Source organism: Mustela putorius, unplaced genomic scaffold (assembly GCF_011764305.1).
Source record: "Mustela putorius furo isolate JIRA1106 unplaced genomic scaffold, ASM1176430v1.1 tig00003845_pilon_pilon_pilon, whole genome shotgun sequence".
In the NCBI taxonomy this organism is placed as follows: domain Eukaryota; kingdom Metazoa; phylum Chordata; class Mammalia; order Carnivora; family Mustelidae; genus Mustela; species Mustela putorius.
Genome location: NW_025421998.1, coordinates 92,034,669 through 92,055,548, shown reverse-complemented (window position 1 = coordinate 92,055,548; position 20,880 = coordinate 92,034,669). Strand labels below are relative to the sequence as shown.

General features: G+C 43.3%; 1 protein-coding gene across 1 annotated transcript in view; it reads left to right on the top strand.

The window, feature by feature from the left end:
• Positions 1-16,533, top strand: part of ZC3HAV1 (zinc finger CCCH-type containing, antiviral 1) — a 58,920-nt gene extending 42,387 nt beyond the window's left edge. Inside the window, exons 10-13 of the mRNA XM_004741676.3 lie at positions 1,414-1,495; positions 2,215-2,345; positions 2,782-2,915; positions 12,347-16,533. Coding sequence (XP_004741733.1) covers positions 1,414-1,495; positions 2,215-2,345; positions 2,782-2,915; positions 12,347-12,612 — 613 coding nt within the window. The 3' untranslated portion in view covers positions 12,613-16,533. The remainder of the gene's footprint in view (positions 1-1,413; positions 1,496-2,214; positions 2,346-2,781; positions 2,916-12,346) is intronic.
• The last annotated feature ends 4,347 nt before the right edge of the window (positions 16,534-20,880 follow it).

Below are 20,880 nucleotides of genomic sequence, written 5' to 3'. Positions count from 1 at the left end.
CAGCTTCTTCACCGTGAATGGCCCGGTCGATGGGGTGAGCCTCGGGAGTAGTCAAGTGCACAGTTAAAGGCGTTTTGTTTGTTGTGGGTTCTTCTGTGTGTCTTTAGTGCAGCTGAGTGGATTTAACAAGGGGAGGCGGCAGAGAAAGAAATGGAAGAAGAGAGGGATGTGTTAGCTGCCTGAGGGAGGAGATTTGGACAATGATACATGAGACGAAAGGGGATTGTTTAAAGGACACTTTGCTGTGGGGGTTCAGTGTCACCCTCCTCTGTCTGCTCCGGAAACTCAGTGAAATCTACATTGTTACACGGTGGAGATGGGCTCTCCCCCCCACCCCGGGGAATAATGTGGTTATGTAAAACAGACTTCAAGGCAGGTGGAAAATCAAGCATGGCATTTTTGTAGTTGATTTATATAAATTTTTATCCAAACAAGGTATGTACATTGGATTTGGGTAGATTTGTCTCTTAAACCTCTTAATCTATTACATCCCCTCATTTTCTTTCTTTCTTTCTTTTTTTTTAAGAAATCGGGTGATTCATCCTTATAGAATTTCCCAGATTCAAAATATATCAAACTGTATGCCCGTGGGGGCATCTGATAAGTAATTATCTGATAAGTAATTTCTGTGAGTTGATGGTTAGGTGTAGAGGCTTGATTAGACAGACTCAGGCTCCATTTTTGGTTAAGAAAGCTATAGACGTGGTACTTTGCTTCCTGCCACACTATAGTAAGAAGTACGTAATGTCTAGTTGTCCTGTTGTTAATGATGGAGATGAGCCGAGGGGTTCAGGTCGGTCCAGTGTGACCCCTCTGTTCAGCATCTGATCTCTCACTGGCTCGTTATAGTAGCTAATGGGGGGGGGGTCATTGTTTCAGTCCATTATTTCACTAAGGGTTACAAAACGGTGGTTTTCTAATCCTGTCAATTCTGCAGGTAATAGCTATGAATTGTCTATAAAGAAGACTTTTTCCTCCTGGATAACTATACCCTGAAATACAGTTCCTACAGGAAAGACAGCAGAATTCTTCCCCCGTGCCTCAGCGTATCGCCCCCCTGATCCTGGGGCCTCAGTCTTGATTGTTTTGCATAGATGCTGTAAGATATCTTATTGCTCACGTATTAGGTTCTCTGAAGGTTGGGCAGAAATCTAAAAAGGAATGAGTGCTTTGCATTTTAAGTCAGTGGGAAAATAACATTAATTTATCAAATTATGAATAATGACTTTTTTTTAAAAGCATGATTACTAGTACATCTACACCAGGAATATGCAGGAATATAACCCCAAATAAAGAATTCTCTGGGAAAGAAAGAATTCTCTGGGAAACCCTTGCTTCGGGGCTGGAATTTTGGGGGATAGAACTTGGGCATATGGAACAGGGAACGAAGTGAATTCTTTCTCTTCTTTGTAGCTATCAGCTGGCACCGCCCCGGTCAGACCCTTTATCCCCCGCACTGCTTCCTCAGTGGGACTTTGGATCTGATGGCTATGAGGTACTTGGTTTTTACCTTCTGGTGTATAAATTGTTTAAAGGCAGGGGGAAAGCATTTAGCTGTCAATGTGTATATTTGTTTGGATGAAAGGATGGATGGTTTCTGTAAAACTCTGGTCAAGATTCAGTGGCATCCCAGTGGTAACGGTGTTACCTTCCCAGAGAACAACCGCCCTCCACAGGGTACCTCACCATCCAGCCACACACCATCTCTTACCGCACATCCTAACAACAACCTTCTGACATACACATTATCATCTCCACTTCATGGATGGGAGCACTGGAAATCCTTGTCTGTTAGCTGGAGTTCAAAGGCAGGCTTCTGTGGGACCCACACACTGCCTCACCTCATCACCTACCTTGGATGGGGCAGGACTCTTTCTAGATCACTTAGCTTGGGTGTCATGCTCCAGCTTTGGATGCAGGCCTCTCTACTTGGGTGCCTTGCTCTAGCTTTAGGCAAGGAACTCACCGGGTCCTTCAAGTAAATCTGACACCTTCAGGGGGGTGTCCCTTTGCCTTTAAGCATAAAGCTAGCCCCAAGTCAGCCTGCATAGATGGGCCCAGGGCCAGCTAGTTCATTATTAAGATGTGGAGATCCTAAGCCAGCTTATCCCACCTGCTATCAGAGGCTTGGCAAGGACACTCCATGGTATAGGGGGTCACGTGTGTGGATGTACATGCTTTTCCCATTTTACATATTTTTTTCAAATTTTTTAGCTGTCAGATATCCCTTGTCGGGTTCTGGAATATATCAAGATAGATACCTATTTTAAAGCTTCCATGAAAAATTTCAAGGTCGAAAGGATAAGGAAGATCAAGAACACAAAGCTCTTGAGTGCTTTTGAAAGGTTGGTGGCCACCTTCTGGGGTTTTCTTTTCTTTTTTTTTTTTTAAACACAGAGTTTTGAAAGGATTAATTAAGTGCTGTGGTTTAAAACCTATTCACTGGGACGGGAGTGGGGGAGGCGGGAAGGAAAAAAAAATAAACCTATTTATGGGTTTATTTTATAGTCAAGAGTTTCTTCAGTGACTGGTTGTTCTTTTCATGTTGTAAACTCGAACTTCTCTCAGCTTCGGTGTTAGGATTCTCTGATTTAATGTATCTGTCGTTTAAAGGCCCTCATAAGTTTACTTTTCAGCACCTGGGGCATTCATGTTAGGAGCTCTGTTCTGAAAATGGGTGGAATCCCATTTTAAGACGATTAGACTTTATCGGGATTAGTGTCATTAACTAGAGTGAGAGAGGAATGCTCTGGGTATTAAGTCTCACCTTTCCTCTGTTAGGAAAAAAATGAAGATGAACAACAGAAAGGAAGAAATCCTGTTTTATGCAACAGACCACGTCCATCTGGATTCTATCTGCAGGGATAATTTTGACTGGCTCTTACATGGAGCTGGTAAACCCAAATATGGAAAAGGTTTGTGCTGGCATAGAGAAGCCTAACCAGTAGAGTCCTAACTTGGGCTCTGCTACGAGGTGGGAGCCATGATTGCGTACTAACCAGCGTGTGTGGGCTTTTGGGTGCCTGGAGAATTCAGCTCATATCAACCTTAACTGCCCCAATTATAGGGGTATGTTGATTTGGGACTTGATTGCCATAGCGTATCCTTGCTCGTGTCTTGGGTTTTTTGGGAGGTAGAAGGATGGAAGCATCTCGTACATGCTTGTGACCTCTTCTAACTGTTGGCTACATTGTCTACCATTACTGCTCACTTTTACCAGTGGCTTGTCTGACTTAAGTCCAATCCTGCGAAGCCACTACAAGTAGCCTGCCATTGCCACTGATGGTTTGTAATTTTTATTTTTTTTCAAGATTTTATTTATTTGAGAGAGAGTGTGTGAGCAGAGGAGAGGGGCATAGGGAGAGAGAGAAGCAGGCTCCCACTGAGCAGGGAGCCGAGCCCCATGATGTGGGGCTTGATCCCAGGACACTGGGATCATGGCCTGAGCTTAACGCAGACCCTTAACTGACTGAGCCCCCCAGACCCCCCCCGCTCATTTTTAAATAAGACTGTTTTTTGGTGTTGGGTTGTAGTGTCCATAGTGTCCATGTAATTCCCAAAACAAGCAAACACCACGAATCACTCATCTTAAGAGAACAACAAATAGTGTATCAAGTTTCAAAGTGGGCTCAACTCATACAAGGAAGATTAAATTCACACACACTTCGGAAAGCAAGAAGCCAGTCAGTCAGCCGAAAAATATTTTCGAGTGCTTTTTATACACTAGATATGGGGGGGATATTGTGGTGAACAAAGTAGACATGGCCCCCATCAAAATCACTTCACATAATTAATCAAATGATGGCAAATGTGCAACTACTGTAGAGGGAGTGAACAAATTCTGTGGACACCTAGCCTGGCTGGAGAGCGGTTCCCAAGGGAAGGCACAGGAAGGATCATCTACACTGCAGAGTCCTTGTGGGGAGTGAGCAACAAGTGGTGCAAGGCGCCACAGGAAGGTGTTGAAACTTGACCCTGAGGGCATGGGAAGCTAATGAAGGAGCTTAAGGGGGAATGACTTGATGAGAATTTCATGTGTATTAAGTTTAAATGCATGGATGAAGGGGCACCTGGCTGGCTCAGTTGGAAGAGCATGCGACTCTTGATCTCAAGTCCCATGTTGGGTGCAGAGACTAGTTAAATAAATAAACAAACTTAAAAAAAAAAAATGCCTCACTAAAAACTTACTTAGAAAAGTTCGGAGAAAGCGGGATGGCCACCTTGAGTGAAACAGGTCTCTCTTATGTTAGAACTCAAAGGAAAATTTACTGCAGAAAATGGAAATATGGTACACGTTTTCTTCAGTTTTGGCCCTAATTGGTTCTGATAGTGACATGCATGGGCGGATAGTCTGTTTTTCCTATTTTGTACATGAAAGGGCACTGGTATCCTCTGAAATAAATCTTGATAGTTGATAGTGTTACTTACTATCGCTTTTCCTTTAGCTTGATAAAAGAGGAGAGAGTTCCTGATAGCCAAGAAAACACAGGCAGAGATGCGGTCTGCGGTTCTCACCGACGGGCAAGGTGTCTGTCCGGGAACTGTGCCCCTTTTTCTCATGCCACCCTCCCTTGAGAAGGTGGTGATCCTCCTACTCAGCCTGTCTCCTGTTACCCAGAGTTAGGAAGTGTTTTTTTTTTTTTTTTAAGATTTTATTTATTTATTTGATGGAGAGAGCGATCACAAGTAGGCACAGAGGCAGGCAGAGAGAGAAGGGGAAGCAGGCTCCCTGCTGAGCAGAGCATCCGATGCGGGGCTCAATCCCAGGACCCTACGATCATGACCTGAGCTGAAAGCAGAGGCTTAACCCACTGAGCCACCCAGATGCCCTGGTGTTTTGTTTGTATTTATTTTTCATACCAGGTTGCCACTGCCATCACCCGTGATGGTACCAGTCCCGGCTAGATAGGCGGGTATGAACCGTGGTGCCCATTATCTTAAAAAAAGTTCAGGCAGTTGTCCTAAGGGAGGCCAAGCAGCGGACCTCAGACATACTGCTCCCCGCTAAGGGAAAACAGAGCCCCCCTTTTGCACCCATGAAACTTCTCCCTAGGCTGTTCTCTGCCTATGTGACTGTGTTAAGAAGAGTATCAGGAGAGTAAGAAGCGCCTGGAAAGACAGGAGGGCTCTGGGCTACTTTTGATAAATTGGAGGCGGGAAGAGGGCGTGTGATGGGAGGGGATTGGAGGGGAAGACCGGTCAGGAGGAGACTTGCTAAGAGCCAGGAAGCGGAGCAGACCTGAGCAGAGTCTGTATTGAGAAGGACAGTAGTTAGGGAAAAGCCACTCAACCTCCCAGTCAGAGGAGATGATGAAAACTCTGATTTGGATAGTAAATGGAAGCAAGGTGAAATTAGAAACAGAAGCACTTGTTTGGGGGTGGAGCTATGCAAAGAAGGAGGGGTCCTGGTGACAGACTGGATTCAAGAGGCCCGATGGGCATATAAGGCCTCAGAACATCTTTGGGATCTAGGGTGCTGCAGATATGGACGGCTATAAAATCTGCCGAGATTCTGCAACCCAGGGACTGCCCAGTGGTTGGAAATAAAGAAACCAAAAATGTTATTTTTGATAATATGAGTGTCTACGTAGAAAACCAAAAAGAATCTACGGAGAATTGGAATGGTGGTATTCTAGCCCTAAAATGGGACACATGCATTCCCCAGCCACTGGACTCCTGTCGGTCATCCCTGACAGGCCCAGCAAGCTAGAGCCTGGATGCAAGTGAGAGCCAACTTGACCCTTTTGGACTCCCAGCCTAGAACAAGGTTCCTTTCCCTGGTCTTATTCAGAGTTCTTTCTAGTTAACAAAACCCATTTTCTGCAGTGTGTATCCAGATCCTTTTTTGGTCATCAAAAGCTGACTATAATTCTTTCTTTCTCCTTAAGAAACCTTCAGTGGTTCTTATTCTCTCTGAGGCAAAGAATATATCTGGCTAAAATAAAAGATGGAGGGACGCCTGGGTGGCTCAGTCGGTTGGACGACTGCCTTCAGCTCAGGTCATGATCCCGGAGTCCCGGGATCGAGTCCCGCATCAGGCTCCCAGTTCCACGGGGAGTCTGCTTCTCCCTCTGACCTTCTCCTCGCTCATGTTCTCTCTCACTGTCTCTCTCTCAAATAAATAAATAAAATCTTTAAAAAAAAATAAAATAAATAAAATAAAAGATGGTGATAATATAAAGAATTGTAAAAAGAAAAAAAAAGCATAATATTATCCCATTAAGTCAATTATACTAAATAAATGAAAAAAAATGAATAAAATAGATTATAGGAAGATAGCATATTGTGAAGACTCGGCAAAAACCAAACCAAACCAAAACAGTTGGGAGAATAGTGTTTATGAAGGCTGAAAATTGACGAAGGCCAGGAGGGCTGTAGACAGCACAGGGCATTTAAAGTCTGGTAGGAATGACAAAGAAGTTTGGAGCTGGAGGTCAAGATCCAATCCTGACACACCTCGCAGGCCATGCGAAGGGGAGGGAATTAATCCAGAGGGCAATCACAAACCACCAGGGACTTTGAGAAGGAAGTACCAGGACTCGGGCTACACATAAGAAAGGATAGGCAGGGTCAAGCCTATAGGGGGAGAGAGAGTAGGTAGGGAGGTCATTTCCAGAGTCCAGGCCATCGGGTGCCTGAATGGCTCAGCTGGTGAAGCAGCTGACTCTTGGTGGAGGTCAGCTCGGCTCCTGATCTCAGGGTTCTGAGGTCGAAGTCCACCTCGGGCTCTGCGCTCAGTGTACAGTCTGCATAAGACTCTGTCCTCCCTCTGCTCACTGCCCCCCAAATAAATAAATAAATCTTGAAAAAAAAAAAAAAGAAGAAGAAGAAGAGTTCAGGCCAGAAATGAGGGCAGCCTAGATCCAAGGAGAAGGATGAAGGGATAAAGAGGATATTGGGGTTCAGGGAATCTGTCACTCATAAGAGGTTTAGGGAGCGTGGGCTGTAAGGTTGGCTCTTCAGGTTGGCTCACTTAAGCAAATGTAGATTCTAGATTATATAAAAGTGATTTTTAAGAACACTTGATGATAAAAATAAATAAATAATAAAAATTAAAAATTAAAAAAAAAAACACACCTGATGATCCATTTTAAATATCAGTTCTTTATGGTAATAGTTACTCTTTTCTGAATGGGAAATGATAAAGATTCCCTCCAAAGGCCTAGAGTAACCGTATAAATGTAACTATATATGTATGTTATCATTGGCTTCACTTATCTTTCATTTGGTTACCACTGATAAGCAAAAATAGCTGAATAGGGGTGCCTGGTTGCCTCAGGCAGTAGAGCGTGCAACTCCTAATCTCTGGGCGCCCGTGAGCTCAAGCCCCACATTAGGCATGGAACTTACTTAAAACAAACAACAAACAAACCAACCTGGGGGCACCTGGGTGGCTCAGTCGGTTAAATGTCCCAGCCCTAGACTTCAACTAACTCAGGGTCGTGAGATCAAGCCCCAGGTCAGGGTCTCTCTGGGTGTGGAGGCTGCTTGAGGCTCTCTCTCTTCCCCCCACCATCCCCTGCTTGTGTGTGCTCTCCTCTCTCTCTAAAATAAATAAATCTTGAAAAAAAAAATAGCTGAGTAATCAAATCAGTACTGAGACTTAATTAGAAAACAGAAACAACTAATTAAGAAATAACAAAAGTAACTCAGTGCCATTAAAATAGGTACAACTATCTCTGAATGTTGCAAATAGGTTTTTACGGCTTTGTCAAGCAATAAAAATGCACACTCAACCAAAAAAATGCACACTCAAGAAAAATATGGATGGAATTTTTGTCTGTTGACTTTATTCCATTTGCTTTAAGTCAAATATATTTTTACCAGTAACTCCATACTATTTATTTGACACCTTTTACATGCGTAAGTGGAGTTCACTTGTCTGGAAAGATTCGCTTTCTGAAAGACAACTTGGAATTGGAAAGAGTGAACAACTGTGTTATGAGTAGCCTACGTTGTTTTCTTAAAATTCCTGTATTGAAGATTGTGTATGTTTTTTCTTGGGAGCTTCTCAGAAACATTTAGTCTTATTTCCAAACAGCGGGGTTTTTTTTCCCCCTCAGCCCAGCAAGTGTGGAGTGGGAGTAAAGAGACGCTAGAGGCAGGCAGCGAGAAGAAAATTAGCAGTTTTAGGTGGAGAACAAGAGGGGGAATGATCTGCAAGACACAAACAACATTTTTCTTCCGTGCTGTGCATAGACCATCAGTATAGGAGTAAATGGCTCCATCCCCCTTAGTAACTCAACAGGGCGTCCCTATAATGTAACACCATATATCAGAATTAATATCTACATCTGATGCATCAGGACAAGAAAGGGCAAAATGACTTGTTCTGCTTTTTACATCAGAGAAATGTATGTGTGTTAGAAAGATTTTCTTACAAAACAGCTTAAGTTGTTCAGAAGTTCCAGAAACTGACATATGAGGAATGGCTCTTTGCAGACACCAAGAAATGACTTGTGACTATACTATGATGCACAGAGCCGGGTAATGTGATACAGAGTTTGTGGAGGGTATCCATCAAAAGAGAGAGAATAAAAATAAAGAAGGTACAGGGGCTCCTGGATGGTTCAGTTGGTGAAGTGTCTAACTTCAGCTCAGGCCGTGATCTTCAGGTTCCAGGATCAAGCCTTGAGTCAGGCTCCCTGCTCAGTGGGAAGTCAGCTTCTACCTCCCCCTCGCTTTCTGTCCCTCCCCCCACTTGTGCATTCTCTCTCTCTCAAATAAATTAATAAAATCTTTTTTTTTAGGTATTCTTTATTTATTTGACAGAGAGAGAGAGAGAGAGAGAGAAAGATATCACAAGTAGGCAGAGAGGCAGGCAGAGAGAGAGGGGCATGCAGGTTCCCTGCTGAGCAGAGAGCGTGATGTGAGGCTCGATCCCAGAACCCTGAGATCATGACCTGAGCCAAAAGCAGAGGCTTAGCCCCCTGAGCCACCCAGGTACCCCAATAAATAAAATCTTTGAATAACAGTGTAATAAAGAAGGCACAGCCTCTGTAATCAGGGGATAGCAGAGTGGTATAGAATATATCTGTAGTAGGTCGTCTGGTAAAACAGGAGCTGAAACTGGCTGGGGAGGAGGGTTGTTGGCAGTGACAGAGGTAGAGTAGGTGGCCCAATGGAATTGTGGTAGGATGATGATTGTCATTTGTGTCCTTGGTCATTTTCCAATTGTCTACTGGCCTACTTTGTAAGATTAGAAAAAGGTCCATATGGTCACTGTCTTTGAAATATAAGCTTGTTTGGTCACACATCAGTTAAAAAAAAAAAAAAGACAAAAGTACAACAGGAGAAAAAGATGTAGACAGGCTGTTCCAAGAAAGAGCATATTAAGTATGCCAATAAGCCTATGAAAAGATGCTTCATGTCACTAGTATTAAGGGAAATGCATATTACAATCAGATTTTTTGGTGCTTTGTATTGACAAAAATTAAAAGGATAGTTGATATCCAATGTTGGCAAGGTTTGGAGCAATGGGAGTTTCTCCATCGCTGGTAAGATTTTTGGACTGCTTCTGGAGGGCAGTTTGTAATAATTTGTCAAAGTGTAATACGCCCAGGTCCTTTGACTCAGCTGCTACAGTTTTCTAGTTTGTTCCATGGAAATACTTACACAGGCTCTCAAAGGCATATTTACTAGGATGTTTTGAAAGCATTTATTTAGAAGTGTTCTTGGTAATGGCAAAAAATTGAAAATAACCTACATGTTAATCAATACAAGAGTTAAATTATGATACATCCATACAATGGAATCCTGTGCAGCCACTAAAAAGAATGAGGTGGGGTTAAATGGGGTGACAGTGAAATTTCTAGGACTAAAGTGTTAAAAAAATGCAGAACAGTTCATACAGTGAAAAACATTAAACTGTACCAGAGTAAATGTGTTATATATGTATGTAAATGCCTGGAAACAGGTGAGAAGCCCCACCAAGTCAGTGTTTGGGAGGGACAGCAGGTCAGGAAATGGCAGGTCAGTGTAGTGGACTTTCGTTTCTTTCTTTCTTTTTTTTTTTAAGATTTTACTTATTTATTTGACAGATAGAGATCACAAGTAGGCAGAGAGGCAGGCAGAGAGAGGAGGAAGCAGGCTCCCCGCTGAGCAGAGAACCCAATGTGGGGCTTGATCCCAGGATGCTGGGATCATGACCTGAGCTGAAGGCAGAGGCTAAACCACTGAGCCACCCAGGCGTCCCTGGACTTTTGTTTCTTATTCCAAATAGAGTTGAACGTCATTTACCCAGAATATCCAGTATCTGACCTCTTCGGGATAAGCAGTAGTTCTGGAATTCAAACAACTAAATTATTTTTTTAGAAAATCAGTAATAAAAAAAATAAATAAGGTAAATGAAAAAATACTAAGCACTTGTTACCATAAATAAAATAAATTCATTTTACTAATTAACTTTTGCATAGAAAATCAGAATTCACAAATATATATGCATTTCTTTTATTTAATTTTAATTTTATTTATTATTTTTTTTAAAGATTTTATTTATTTATTTGACAGAGAGACAGATCACAAGTAGACAGAGAGGCAGGCAGAGAGAGAGAAGGAAGCAGGCTCCACTATGAGCAGAGAGCCCCACACGGGGCTCAATTCCAGGACCCTGAGATCATGACCTAAGCCGAAGGCAGAGGCTTTAACCCACTGAGCCACCTAGGCGCCCCTATTTTTTAATGTTTTTTTTTAGAGACTTTTTTTTTTTTTAAAGATTCTATTTATTTATTTGACAGAGAGAGATCACAAGTAGACAGAGAGGCTGGCAGAGAGAGAGAGGGAAGCATGCTCCCCGCGGAGCAGAGAGCCCCATGCGGGACTCGATCCCAGGACCCCGAGATCACGACCCGAGCCCAAGGCTGCGGCTAAACCCACTGAGCCACCCAGGCGCCCCCCCCCCATTTTTTTAATTTTTAAAAAGATTTTATTTAGCACGATCAGTTGGGGTAAGGGCAGAGGGAGAGGGAGAAAGGATCTCAAGCAGACTCCCCTGTTGAGCAGGGAGCCCTGTTGAGCAGGCTCAAATTCTGAGCCTGAGATTATGACCTGAGCTGAAATCAAGAATCAGATGCCTAACTGATCAAGCATCCCAGGTATCTCCACATTTCTTTCAAAAAGACAGAGAAATATGGGGTGTCTGGGCAGCTCAGTCTGTTAAGCAGCTAATTTCAGCTCGGGTCATGAGCTCAGGGTCCTAGGATGAAGCCTGGTGTCAGGCTCCCTGTTCAGCAGGGAGTCTGCTTCTCCCCTTCCCCTCTGCTCACACCCTCCACCCCCCATGCTGTCTCTCTCAAATAAATCAGTCTTTTTTTTCTTTTTTAAAGATTTTATTTATTTATTTGACAGAGAGCACAAGTAGGCAGAGCAGCAGGCAGAGGGAGAAGCAGGCTCCCCAGGGAGCAGGGACCCCTATGGGTGGCTTGATCCCAGGACCCTGGGATCATGACCTGAGCCGAAGGCAGCTGCTTAACCAACTGAGCCACCCAGGTGCCCTCAAATAAATAAATCTCAGAGAGAGAGAAGCATCTGGCAATGACAAACATTAAAATAGGAAATTTCAGTTTGTCAAGAGATCGTTGTTGATCGACTGAGTACAGAAACCTCAGTGATGCAGGGGCACGTGGATGGCTCAGTCCGTGAAGCCTCAGTCTCTTGATTTAAGCTCAGGTCATGATCTTGGGGTTGTGAGATGGGGCCCTGCCTGGGCTCAGTGCTGAGAGAGGAGTCCTGCTCGGGATGCTCACCCTTCTTCTGCCCCTCCCCCCGCTGCACACACGCATGCGCGTGTACTCTTTTCCTCTCTCTTCCTCTCAAATAAATAAACACAGTGTAAAAAAAGAGCCAGAGACCTCAGTGATACAGAGGTTGTTCTAAGGTTGTGGACGATAGATCAACTGGTTTGGAAAGGTCTGCGGGGTCCATTGCTGGCCCATGCTGTGCTTTCTTTCACATTTTCTGAGACCTTCCCATCAGTAGTGAATGACCTTTGTTCCTTAAAATGTACACAACAGAAAACGGCCTCTGCTGAAGGATCTTTGGTCCAACAAGTTCCAAGTCAGCTCACCCTGCATGATTTGCACGAGTTGGGCTGCTCACACCATCCCTGGGAGCCGCTGCACAGTGTCATGCCTGTTGTTTCAGTAGGGTTATATAGTAGATTCAGATTTACTTGCATCATAAACATTTTTTTCGGTACAAAGGAAAGTTGGTAAGTATCATCAATAAGGTGTTGCTAACACATGCTTAGGGAACGCCTATCATCTGATGTTACATAAGTGATCTTACAAACTACATGCCTTCTTTCATAATAATTCTTTACCCTTTCTCTTTTTCTGATTGTTTCTAGGCATTTACTTCACAAAAGATGCCATCCATGCCCATAAAAATTGCCAGTGTGATACCAAAAACATCGTTATGTTCGTAGCTCGAGTCCTGGTTGGAGATTTTACTCAAGGAGAGATGGGAAGCATTAGCCCTCCCCCACCGCCGTATAACAGCTATGTGGATATAAGGTCGAATCCCTCCGTTTTTGTTATCTTCGATAAGGATCAGATTTACCCAGAATATGTGATTGAATATACTGAACTAGACAAAGGCTGCGTGATTAGTTAGGAGTCAAGAATACAGTGTCATAAAGAAGGGCATCACCCGGGACACCTGGGTGGCTCAGTTGGTTGGATGACTGCCTTCGGCTCAGGTCATGATCCCGGAGTCCCGGGATCGAGTCCTGCATAGGGCTCCCAGCTCCACGGGGAGTCTGCTTCTCTCTCTGACCTTCTCCTCACTCATGTTCTCTCTCACTGTCTCTCTCTCAAATAAATAAAATTAAAAAAAAAAAAAAAGAAGAAGGGCATCACCCTTCTGTTCGCTTACAGAGCCAGATTGCCCCAGATTGTAACATTTTTACTTTACATTTCTCATCTAGTTATCAAACGCCTTAGATCAGTGGTCCCCAAACTTTGCTTCACATTTGAACTGTCTGGGAAGCTTTCTAACAAGTCCAGTGTTCAGATCGTACCCCATGCCAACTAAATCACTGTTTCTGGTGTGAGAGCTTGGGCAGTGGTATTTTTTAAAATCCCAAGGATTTGAATGTGTCCTAGAGTTTGGGAACCACTGTCTTAAGGTATAACTGGGAAAGATGATTTCTAAAACGTCTGTTAACAAGTTTCTCTCCCAGCTCCTCTTCGTTTACTGTAGGACATGGTTTGGTTTTGGTTATGTTGAAAGAAAAGTAATTTGGGCAATTTGAGAGAAATCTAAAAATGCCTGTGGAAGTAAGACCGTACTGCTTTGGATAGAAGATTATGGAAAGTTGTGGGGGGAATTTTTAGGAAAATCCAGGGGTGGGGGTTGGGGGGGCAGAAAAGGTAATTTCAATACCATCACGGATATGACTGTACTATATCTTTGTGATAAAACCGAGTTGGGGCACACATTTCTTTATCTCTGCGTTCATTTAGGGGCTCCATCCACGTTGGTTCTCTGGAATGCAATGAAAAGAGCCACAAAGTGGGGCTCAGAGAGAAGCAGCCAGCTGGAGTTCATTGCCCATTTGGGTTCTTTATATAATTATAACAGAGTAGATATTTATATTCTAGTATATGATTATAGAGAAGGTTTTCAGGTTGGACTTTGATGAAATGTCTGTATTGTGGGGGGTCTGAGTTGCAGTAACCAAACTCACAGAAGTATGACTGATAAACCTGAGTGCTCTTGTAGTCGTTCGCTGTAGTGGGTGAGGCTCACTGTAGAATTAGGAGCCAGGCCATCCCTACTGAAGGATGGGCCCCTTAAGGAGGCGAGATATGTTTCCCCGTGATCATGTAATCCGAACAGAAAGAACAATGCCTCAAACAGGTACACTTGTAAGGGGCTTCTTTTTTACTAAATATCACGGATTGTATGGAATTGAAGTACAATCAGTTTTTAAAGCAGTTGAGGTTCCTGGACCAAGATTTCTTTCCTTCTTAGGAAATAGATTTTTCCTTTCAGTTTTTCTTTTCCATATTCTATACCGTTTACCAAAATTTTCTGTTCATCTCCTGCCAGCAGACATGTTATAAAAGTTAATTAGCATTAGAGGTAATTTTATATTAGTCGGTAGTAATCGGTACAATCTGTACTGTAGGTTGTACAATCAGTACAGTCTACAGTGTGGTAGATCCACAACCCCTTGGTTTAAAGTACTCCACAAGTAACAAATGCATAGAAATTTTTTAGGGCAGGATTATTTTCTGGGAGGCTTGTCACAAATAGGTACGCTCATTTGCCTTTTTTTTTTTTTTTTTAATGGTACTTCTGTTTTGCAGTTTTTATTTCCTGATCTTGGTTCTCACGTTTTCAGAGATGCAAATTGTCCAACTCTGACCACGCATTAGACATCTCTGGTTGGATATTTCACAGACACCCGTAAAGCAACATGTCCTGAATGGAATTCTCAATCTGCCTCCTTTAAACGAATCACCTTCTTCCGGAGTGTTCTGTACCAGAAGTCATCCTTGACTTCTTCCTCTCCTTCTCCCAAGCTATTCCCAAATCTAATTTTCTCTCTCAAATATTTCGTTGTCCCCTTCTGAGTTCTTTACTTAGCAGTAAGAATGGTCATATTTTAACATTTTTTACATAATAATCTTTAAAAACACAAATTTGACCATGCCTTTAGAATAAAGATCAAAATCATTATTATAGCCCCATATGATTTCTCTGTTCCTTGCCCTCTGTCATTTCTTATCTTCTACCTAAGCCACTCTGGCTTACTTTTAGTTCTTTGATACACGTTTTCCCCTAGCTCAGTGGTTCTCAATGAACATGCCTGCCCTTTTTTTTTTACACATACATTGTAACATCTGCTTTATTATCCTCAAAGTGTAATCCAGTGGTAATATACTCTACCTATACATAATTTCAGATATAAATTTAAAATTAATTAAAATTAGCATTATCATAAAAGGAAAATAAAAGGTACATTACTTGGGCACGACTATATTAGAAGATTTAAGTAATCAGATGTTTACAGATATCTACTCATAATGGGCAAATTTACAAGAAGGTAGAAGATCAAGATTGACTTTATACAAAGTATAGGAAAATGAAAAAGCAGGGATAGGAGTGGACCTTAGGGAAAAAACTAGTGATGCATAACTTATTTGCATATGATAGTATTTATAAGAGATATATCGAAATAGCCCTCATTGAAATAAAGATACTATACAAGGAAATCTATAAACTGTCGACATGGAGAAAATGAGGAAATAGTCTATTTTTTGCAGACGAGCTGTAGGTCATACAAGAATGTCTAGCGAGACATTCAAAATTCGTGTAGGGTGCAGAATAATTTCTTATTGTGAAGAACTGTCCAGTATATTTCAAGGTATTCGGCATACCTGGCTCTCCTGTACTAAGTGCCAATAGCACCCTCTCCTCCCCCCAGGTATAGGGCAACATAGCCCCCATCAGATCTGTTCACCCTTTCCAGGGCAATCACATTTTGTCACATCCCGTTTGTTGGTCTGAGAGGACTCCGAGGTGATACAGTCTCCTTACACACGTGAATGTCTTTAAAAACCTATTAAACACCCCAGCTGTCTTATAATAGAGACACAAAAGGAAAGACATTTCTAATTAAAATACAAGGAGTTTCTGTATGTAAATGCTCAGGCATGATTATGCTATCTATACGACATCAGGAAATAGGTATCTACTCCTACTTACAGTGAATAGCTTTGAATTTCAGAGTCGTTAGGAAGCTACTTCTGATAAGTACAGGAAAATGACAGATGAGAGGTGTGGGTGACTCTGGGATGAGAATCAGTGTTAGGGCGAGTCATAACAGACCACAGACCTTCTCTGTATGTGGTTAGGGAAAGAGCAGAGTTCCCTTCATGGTATAAGGATAATAGATTGTCTACAAGGGAAAAATGAATGGGATTCCCTCTGGCGAGCCATAGGTCCTACATAAATGTCCGGCGGGACATTAAAGAGGTGAATAGGGTACAGAATAAGTCTTCGTTGTGTGGGACTAATCCATCCACTGTAGCACAGCCGTTCTCCCTGGCTGCTTCCACTCAGTGGCCAGGAATAGTGCCCACCGATGATGAAGCCAACAACGCATCCATTTCCAAAATACTACAGTGAGAACCACTGACTTAGTTAATGTCTAGAATCCTCAGATGTGCTTACTTTTACCTCCGTAAGGAGTCTTTCTGTGGAGTAGTAGATAAGATTCTTGCTTTCCAAGCCCCCAGTTTTTAAAAGTGTGTGTGCCTGCCTTTGTTCATGTGTAGCATCTGCCCAACTTGTGGCTGTCTGCTTTCTGCATTAGAATGTAAGCTCCTTGAGGGCTGAGTCAACCCGTAAACCCGTTGTCTTCACTGTACCATACCTGATACTTGGCTGTGTGTTTGACATGTGAATCCCTTGGATACACTGTGTTAACTAAAGTAAGCTCAGATGTTTACATTCCAGCCCTTGATTTGTATTTCTTCTTCAAGTGTAATTTGAGACTATCAATAAAGAGAAACATTAACTTTACCCTGCTGTCTGGATGGACTGTATTTATCTCTAGGTATCTCCAAAAAGGAAATCAGCGGCAGACACTAATTTATTCAGTGGGGGCTAGAAGATGTGTTTGCCCCTTCTGGCTTTTTCATTCCAGGAGTTGATGACCAGAAAGCTATCGGTAAGAAGCAGGGTGGTGGCGACGGCATAGCCCGTGGTTGGTCAGCCTATCTTCTGTCTCGGGGCTTGGAGAAGGGCAAGCTGGAAGCTGTGAAGATGCCTTTCTTCCTTTGGCCCCAGGAGTGGGAACAGGGCCTGGCTAAAGCATAAAAGTTAAAAAGACCCTACCAGTCCTTCCTTCAAAAGCCCTTCTCCGTGCATTCTTTTTGAATCACAGAGCTTCGGGTGGAAAGAAAGAGGAAGAACCCTAGATGGCAGCATAACTTTGATTCAAGTGAAGGTGGAAACACATTGGATTTGCATCTCACATTTCCTACATCTGCTTTTTCCACACACATCAGCCCCTTTTGGGCTCCGATTCCTTCCTTACCTGCCCCGAGGCCATTCTGTACCTGACCACTCCTTCAATTAAGAACTTTCGATCACCCAGAACCGCTGACTTGATGTCTCATCCGTTTGGCAAACCTAGCAGAGGGTTCATCAAATTCTCTTTCTATCAATGAGTATTTTCATTTTTATTTATTTATTTTTTAACATTGAGTACTTTTGGAGAGAATCAGCGGTTTGGATTAATAGCACTGTGCATGCCTGGTGCTCAAATTTGGCAAAGCTCCCTGCCTGCCCACTTGCCTCCCCATCCACATTGCTCCATCCCCACAAGACAGCTGTGTCAAACCTCCAGCAGCCGCCTCACCCGTTCTCCCTTAACACCACCACAGATGGCTATTGGATCTTTTCTACTTCGTCTTAAGCCTACAAACCTGTCTTTTTATATACTCACCCTTACTTCTTTTCCTCTTGTCTAAATGGAAGAGGTGTTTCTCCTGAGGTTCATTCTTCCAGTGTCCCATCCTGTCCCAGTTGCCTTATGAAAATCTCCCACTGAATTCTCTCTCTTCTCAGCCAGATTTTCAACTCTCCCTTCTTACTGGCTTTGTTCACTTGGCATGGAACTGTGCTTGCCTCTCCTATAATAAAACACCGCTTTCAATCTTACGTCTTCTTTTAATCATTATTTTATCACTACCTTACCTTTTCAGATAACTTATTTTAAAGATTTTTTTTAAAGATTTTATTTATTTGACAGAGATCACAAGTAGGCAGAGAGGCAGGTAGAGAGAGAGGAAGGGAAGCTGGCTCCCTGATGAGCAGAGAGCCCGATGTGGGGCTCGATCCCAGGACTCTGAGATTATGACCTGAGCCGAAGGCAGAGGCTTTAACCCACTGAGCCTCCCAGATAACTTATTTTAAAAAGCTGGACTTTTCTATTCTTTTTTTGCTCTTAGTCTACAGAAATCTGCCTTTTCTCATTATACCTCCAAAATAAACTTGCCTAATTTATCAACACCCTTGTAGGGCAACTTCCCATATAGCATTTTATAATGCTGACCATCTTCACCTTGAAAGTTTTTCCTCTGTCCATGAATAACTCTGATTTTTCTTCTACCCTCTCTTTACAGGTTTATGTCTTAGGCTGGCTTCCCTTAGAAGCAAACAGAAAAGGATCGAATGCAAGCAGTTTATTTGGGAGGTGGTTCCAGGAAACACAGGTGGAGAAGTGGGGAGTGAGACAGGGAAAGGAAGGCAACAGAGTGCTTGTTAATGAGAGGGTTACAGCTGTCTCAAGGCCACTGAAGGACCTCTGGGAGACTATGGAACAACCTTGAAGTTGTTCTGCCTGAGAAATAATGCCCTGGGATATTGAGCCTCTATCTGGGAGGAGAAACTCTTCCTTTATTCTTTTAGGTTCAGTTTCTGGAGTGCAAATTTAACAAACAACAGATTAGTAGGAGAAAAAAAAAAAAAACCCTCCTAAGTTCATCACACGCATCTGGAAATGAAGTGTCTCCCTAAATGGTTAAAGAAAGGGGTTTACATATTTATATTAATAGGGGAGAGGAAGGGGGAGAAAAGGCTTCTCTGGGAAAAGCAAATGGGTTTCTGGAGGAAAGAACAAGATATGGAAGTTTGTGATAATGTTTATTTATGCAAGTGCCAGTGATCTCCATTTTATTTTTTTCTTCATGACCATAATACTGCCCCAGAGAGAAGATCTATGGCCGCCTCACTTCCAGAACTTTCTGCTTTTCACTGAAATAAGGGAAGTTCTAAGAGAGCTTCTTCCTGCTTTTGCTGAATCTCAAATGTCTTTAGTTTAATCTTCATACTAACTCTGGGGGTCTGAGTGGGCTGCCACACCACTAATTCCTGAACATCACTAGTCAAGGACTCTTCTGGAATGTAAATACCTTGGTAATTCCAGCCTACCTCAATTGCTGGCAAGCATGCACCTTCAGTGGGGAGAAAGAACTTAGAGCAGAAAATCCAGGTGCAAATGCTGAGTGTCACAAGACTTAGGCACAGCATTACGAGCTACCTCTGGTTTTCTGGTTTTTCTCTTCCTCCCCCTTTTCAAGGTTCTGTTGTCTCACATTTGCTTTACGCACTCTCCATTTTGCTGGGTGTGCTTAGGAACTCTCACAGCTTCAATTACCGAATAATTTGATGTCTATTCCCTTCATCTTTTGTCGGCTCTACATCTATATACATAACTGCCTACCGGGGATCTTACCTTGAATTGTCCAGTGCAGACCGGACACCATAAAAAGAGGTTAGAGTCCCTCAAATCCTCTTCTGTTATCTTGTCTTGCTTTTCTAGAAATCCATTCTTCTCATAGCTCATAGCTCATTCTTCTCATAGTCATCAATCTTTTTAAAACACCTCTGCTGGGCGCCTGGGTGGCTCAGTGGGTTAAGCCGCTGCCTTCGGCCCAGGTCATGATCTCAGGGTCCTGGGATCGAGTCCCACATCGGGCTCTCTGCTCAGCAGGGGGCCTGCTTCCCTTCCTCTCTCTCTGTGATCTCTTCCCTTCCTCTCTCCTACTGTGATCTCTCTGTCAAATAAATAAATAAAATCTTAAAAAAAAAAAATAAAAATAAAACACCTCTGCTAAGTATGGCCAGGCACTGTTTTGTAAATCTGGGGACAGAGCAATCAATGAACAAGACAAACCAGGTTCCTGCTTTTACTGCTTGAATTCTACAATATAGAAATAAAGAAAAAGAGAAACTGTCAGTGCTAATCCATGTAGAGACTAGGGAACTACTCTCATTGGGAGGTCCAGAAAAGTCTTGCTGAAGAGAAGACATTTATGCTCAGAGATGAAAGACAGAAGGGAGACATCTATAGCAGGGGGGAACATTCTGGGCAGAGGGATCCTTCCACTGCCATCTGAAATTCCTTCAATGGTTTCCCAGCGTCTTCAGCACATAAGCTCAAATTTCTAAGCCTGGCAGAGAAGATCTTCTAGCACCTGGCCAGTCAGTCGCCTTCCTCTTTAGCTTCTTTACATAACATCAACTCACGTCATCCTCACAACCACCCTGTAAGACAGCTGGTTGAGTCCTCCATCGGATCTTACCCGACTTCATACTCTGTCGCTGCATTAGCAGGGCCTCGAAAACTGTCCACGAAATGAGCAAGGTGTTGGGCAGAAAGGATGGCTGCTGAGCAGACAGGTCTAGACTGGTGCGGTCCAACAGAAATAAAGTGAGCCCCATAGGTAGTTTAACATTTTCTCATACTACATTAGATAAGTAAAAGAAATGGATTAAATTGTAAGGACATTTTACTTAAATATCACCAATTGAGCATATTTTTTGTTGAAAGATTGTATTTATTTGACGGAGAGAGAAAGAGCAGGAGCAGGGGGAGACATGGATTAGCAGGGGGAGAGGGAGAAACGGGGTGGACGGAGGTCCCCACCCAGCAGGGAGCCTGATGTGGGGCGAGATCCCAGGATCCCCGGATCATGACCCCAGCAGAAGGCAGACGCTGAACCGACTGAGCCCCCCAGGCGCCCCAGTGGAGCATGACTAACCAAGTCACTCATGAGAGCCTTTGCATCCTAAATCTTCCAAATCCAGGCTGTGTAGCTCACCCTTACAGCGAATCTCAGGTCCAGCTGGTCAACCTTGCAAAGCCTCGACGCCACCTGCGGCTCAAGGCTGGCCGAATCCTTCCCCCTCAACTCCCTCGGGCGCCCCAGCCCGCCCCTTCCACCTCGTCACCCTGTTTCATCTCCGCAGCACCCCGATTCTCTCCTTTGCTGGCGTGTCACGACTCCCCCACTCTCTCCACGTCTCTCCCGGCCAGGACACCCCGCCCTTGACCCGGGGCCGGCACAGAGCAGGCCCTCG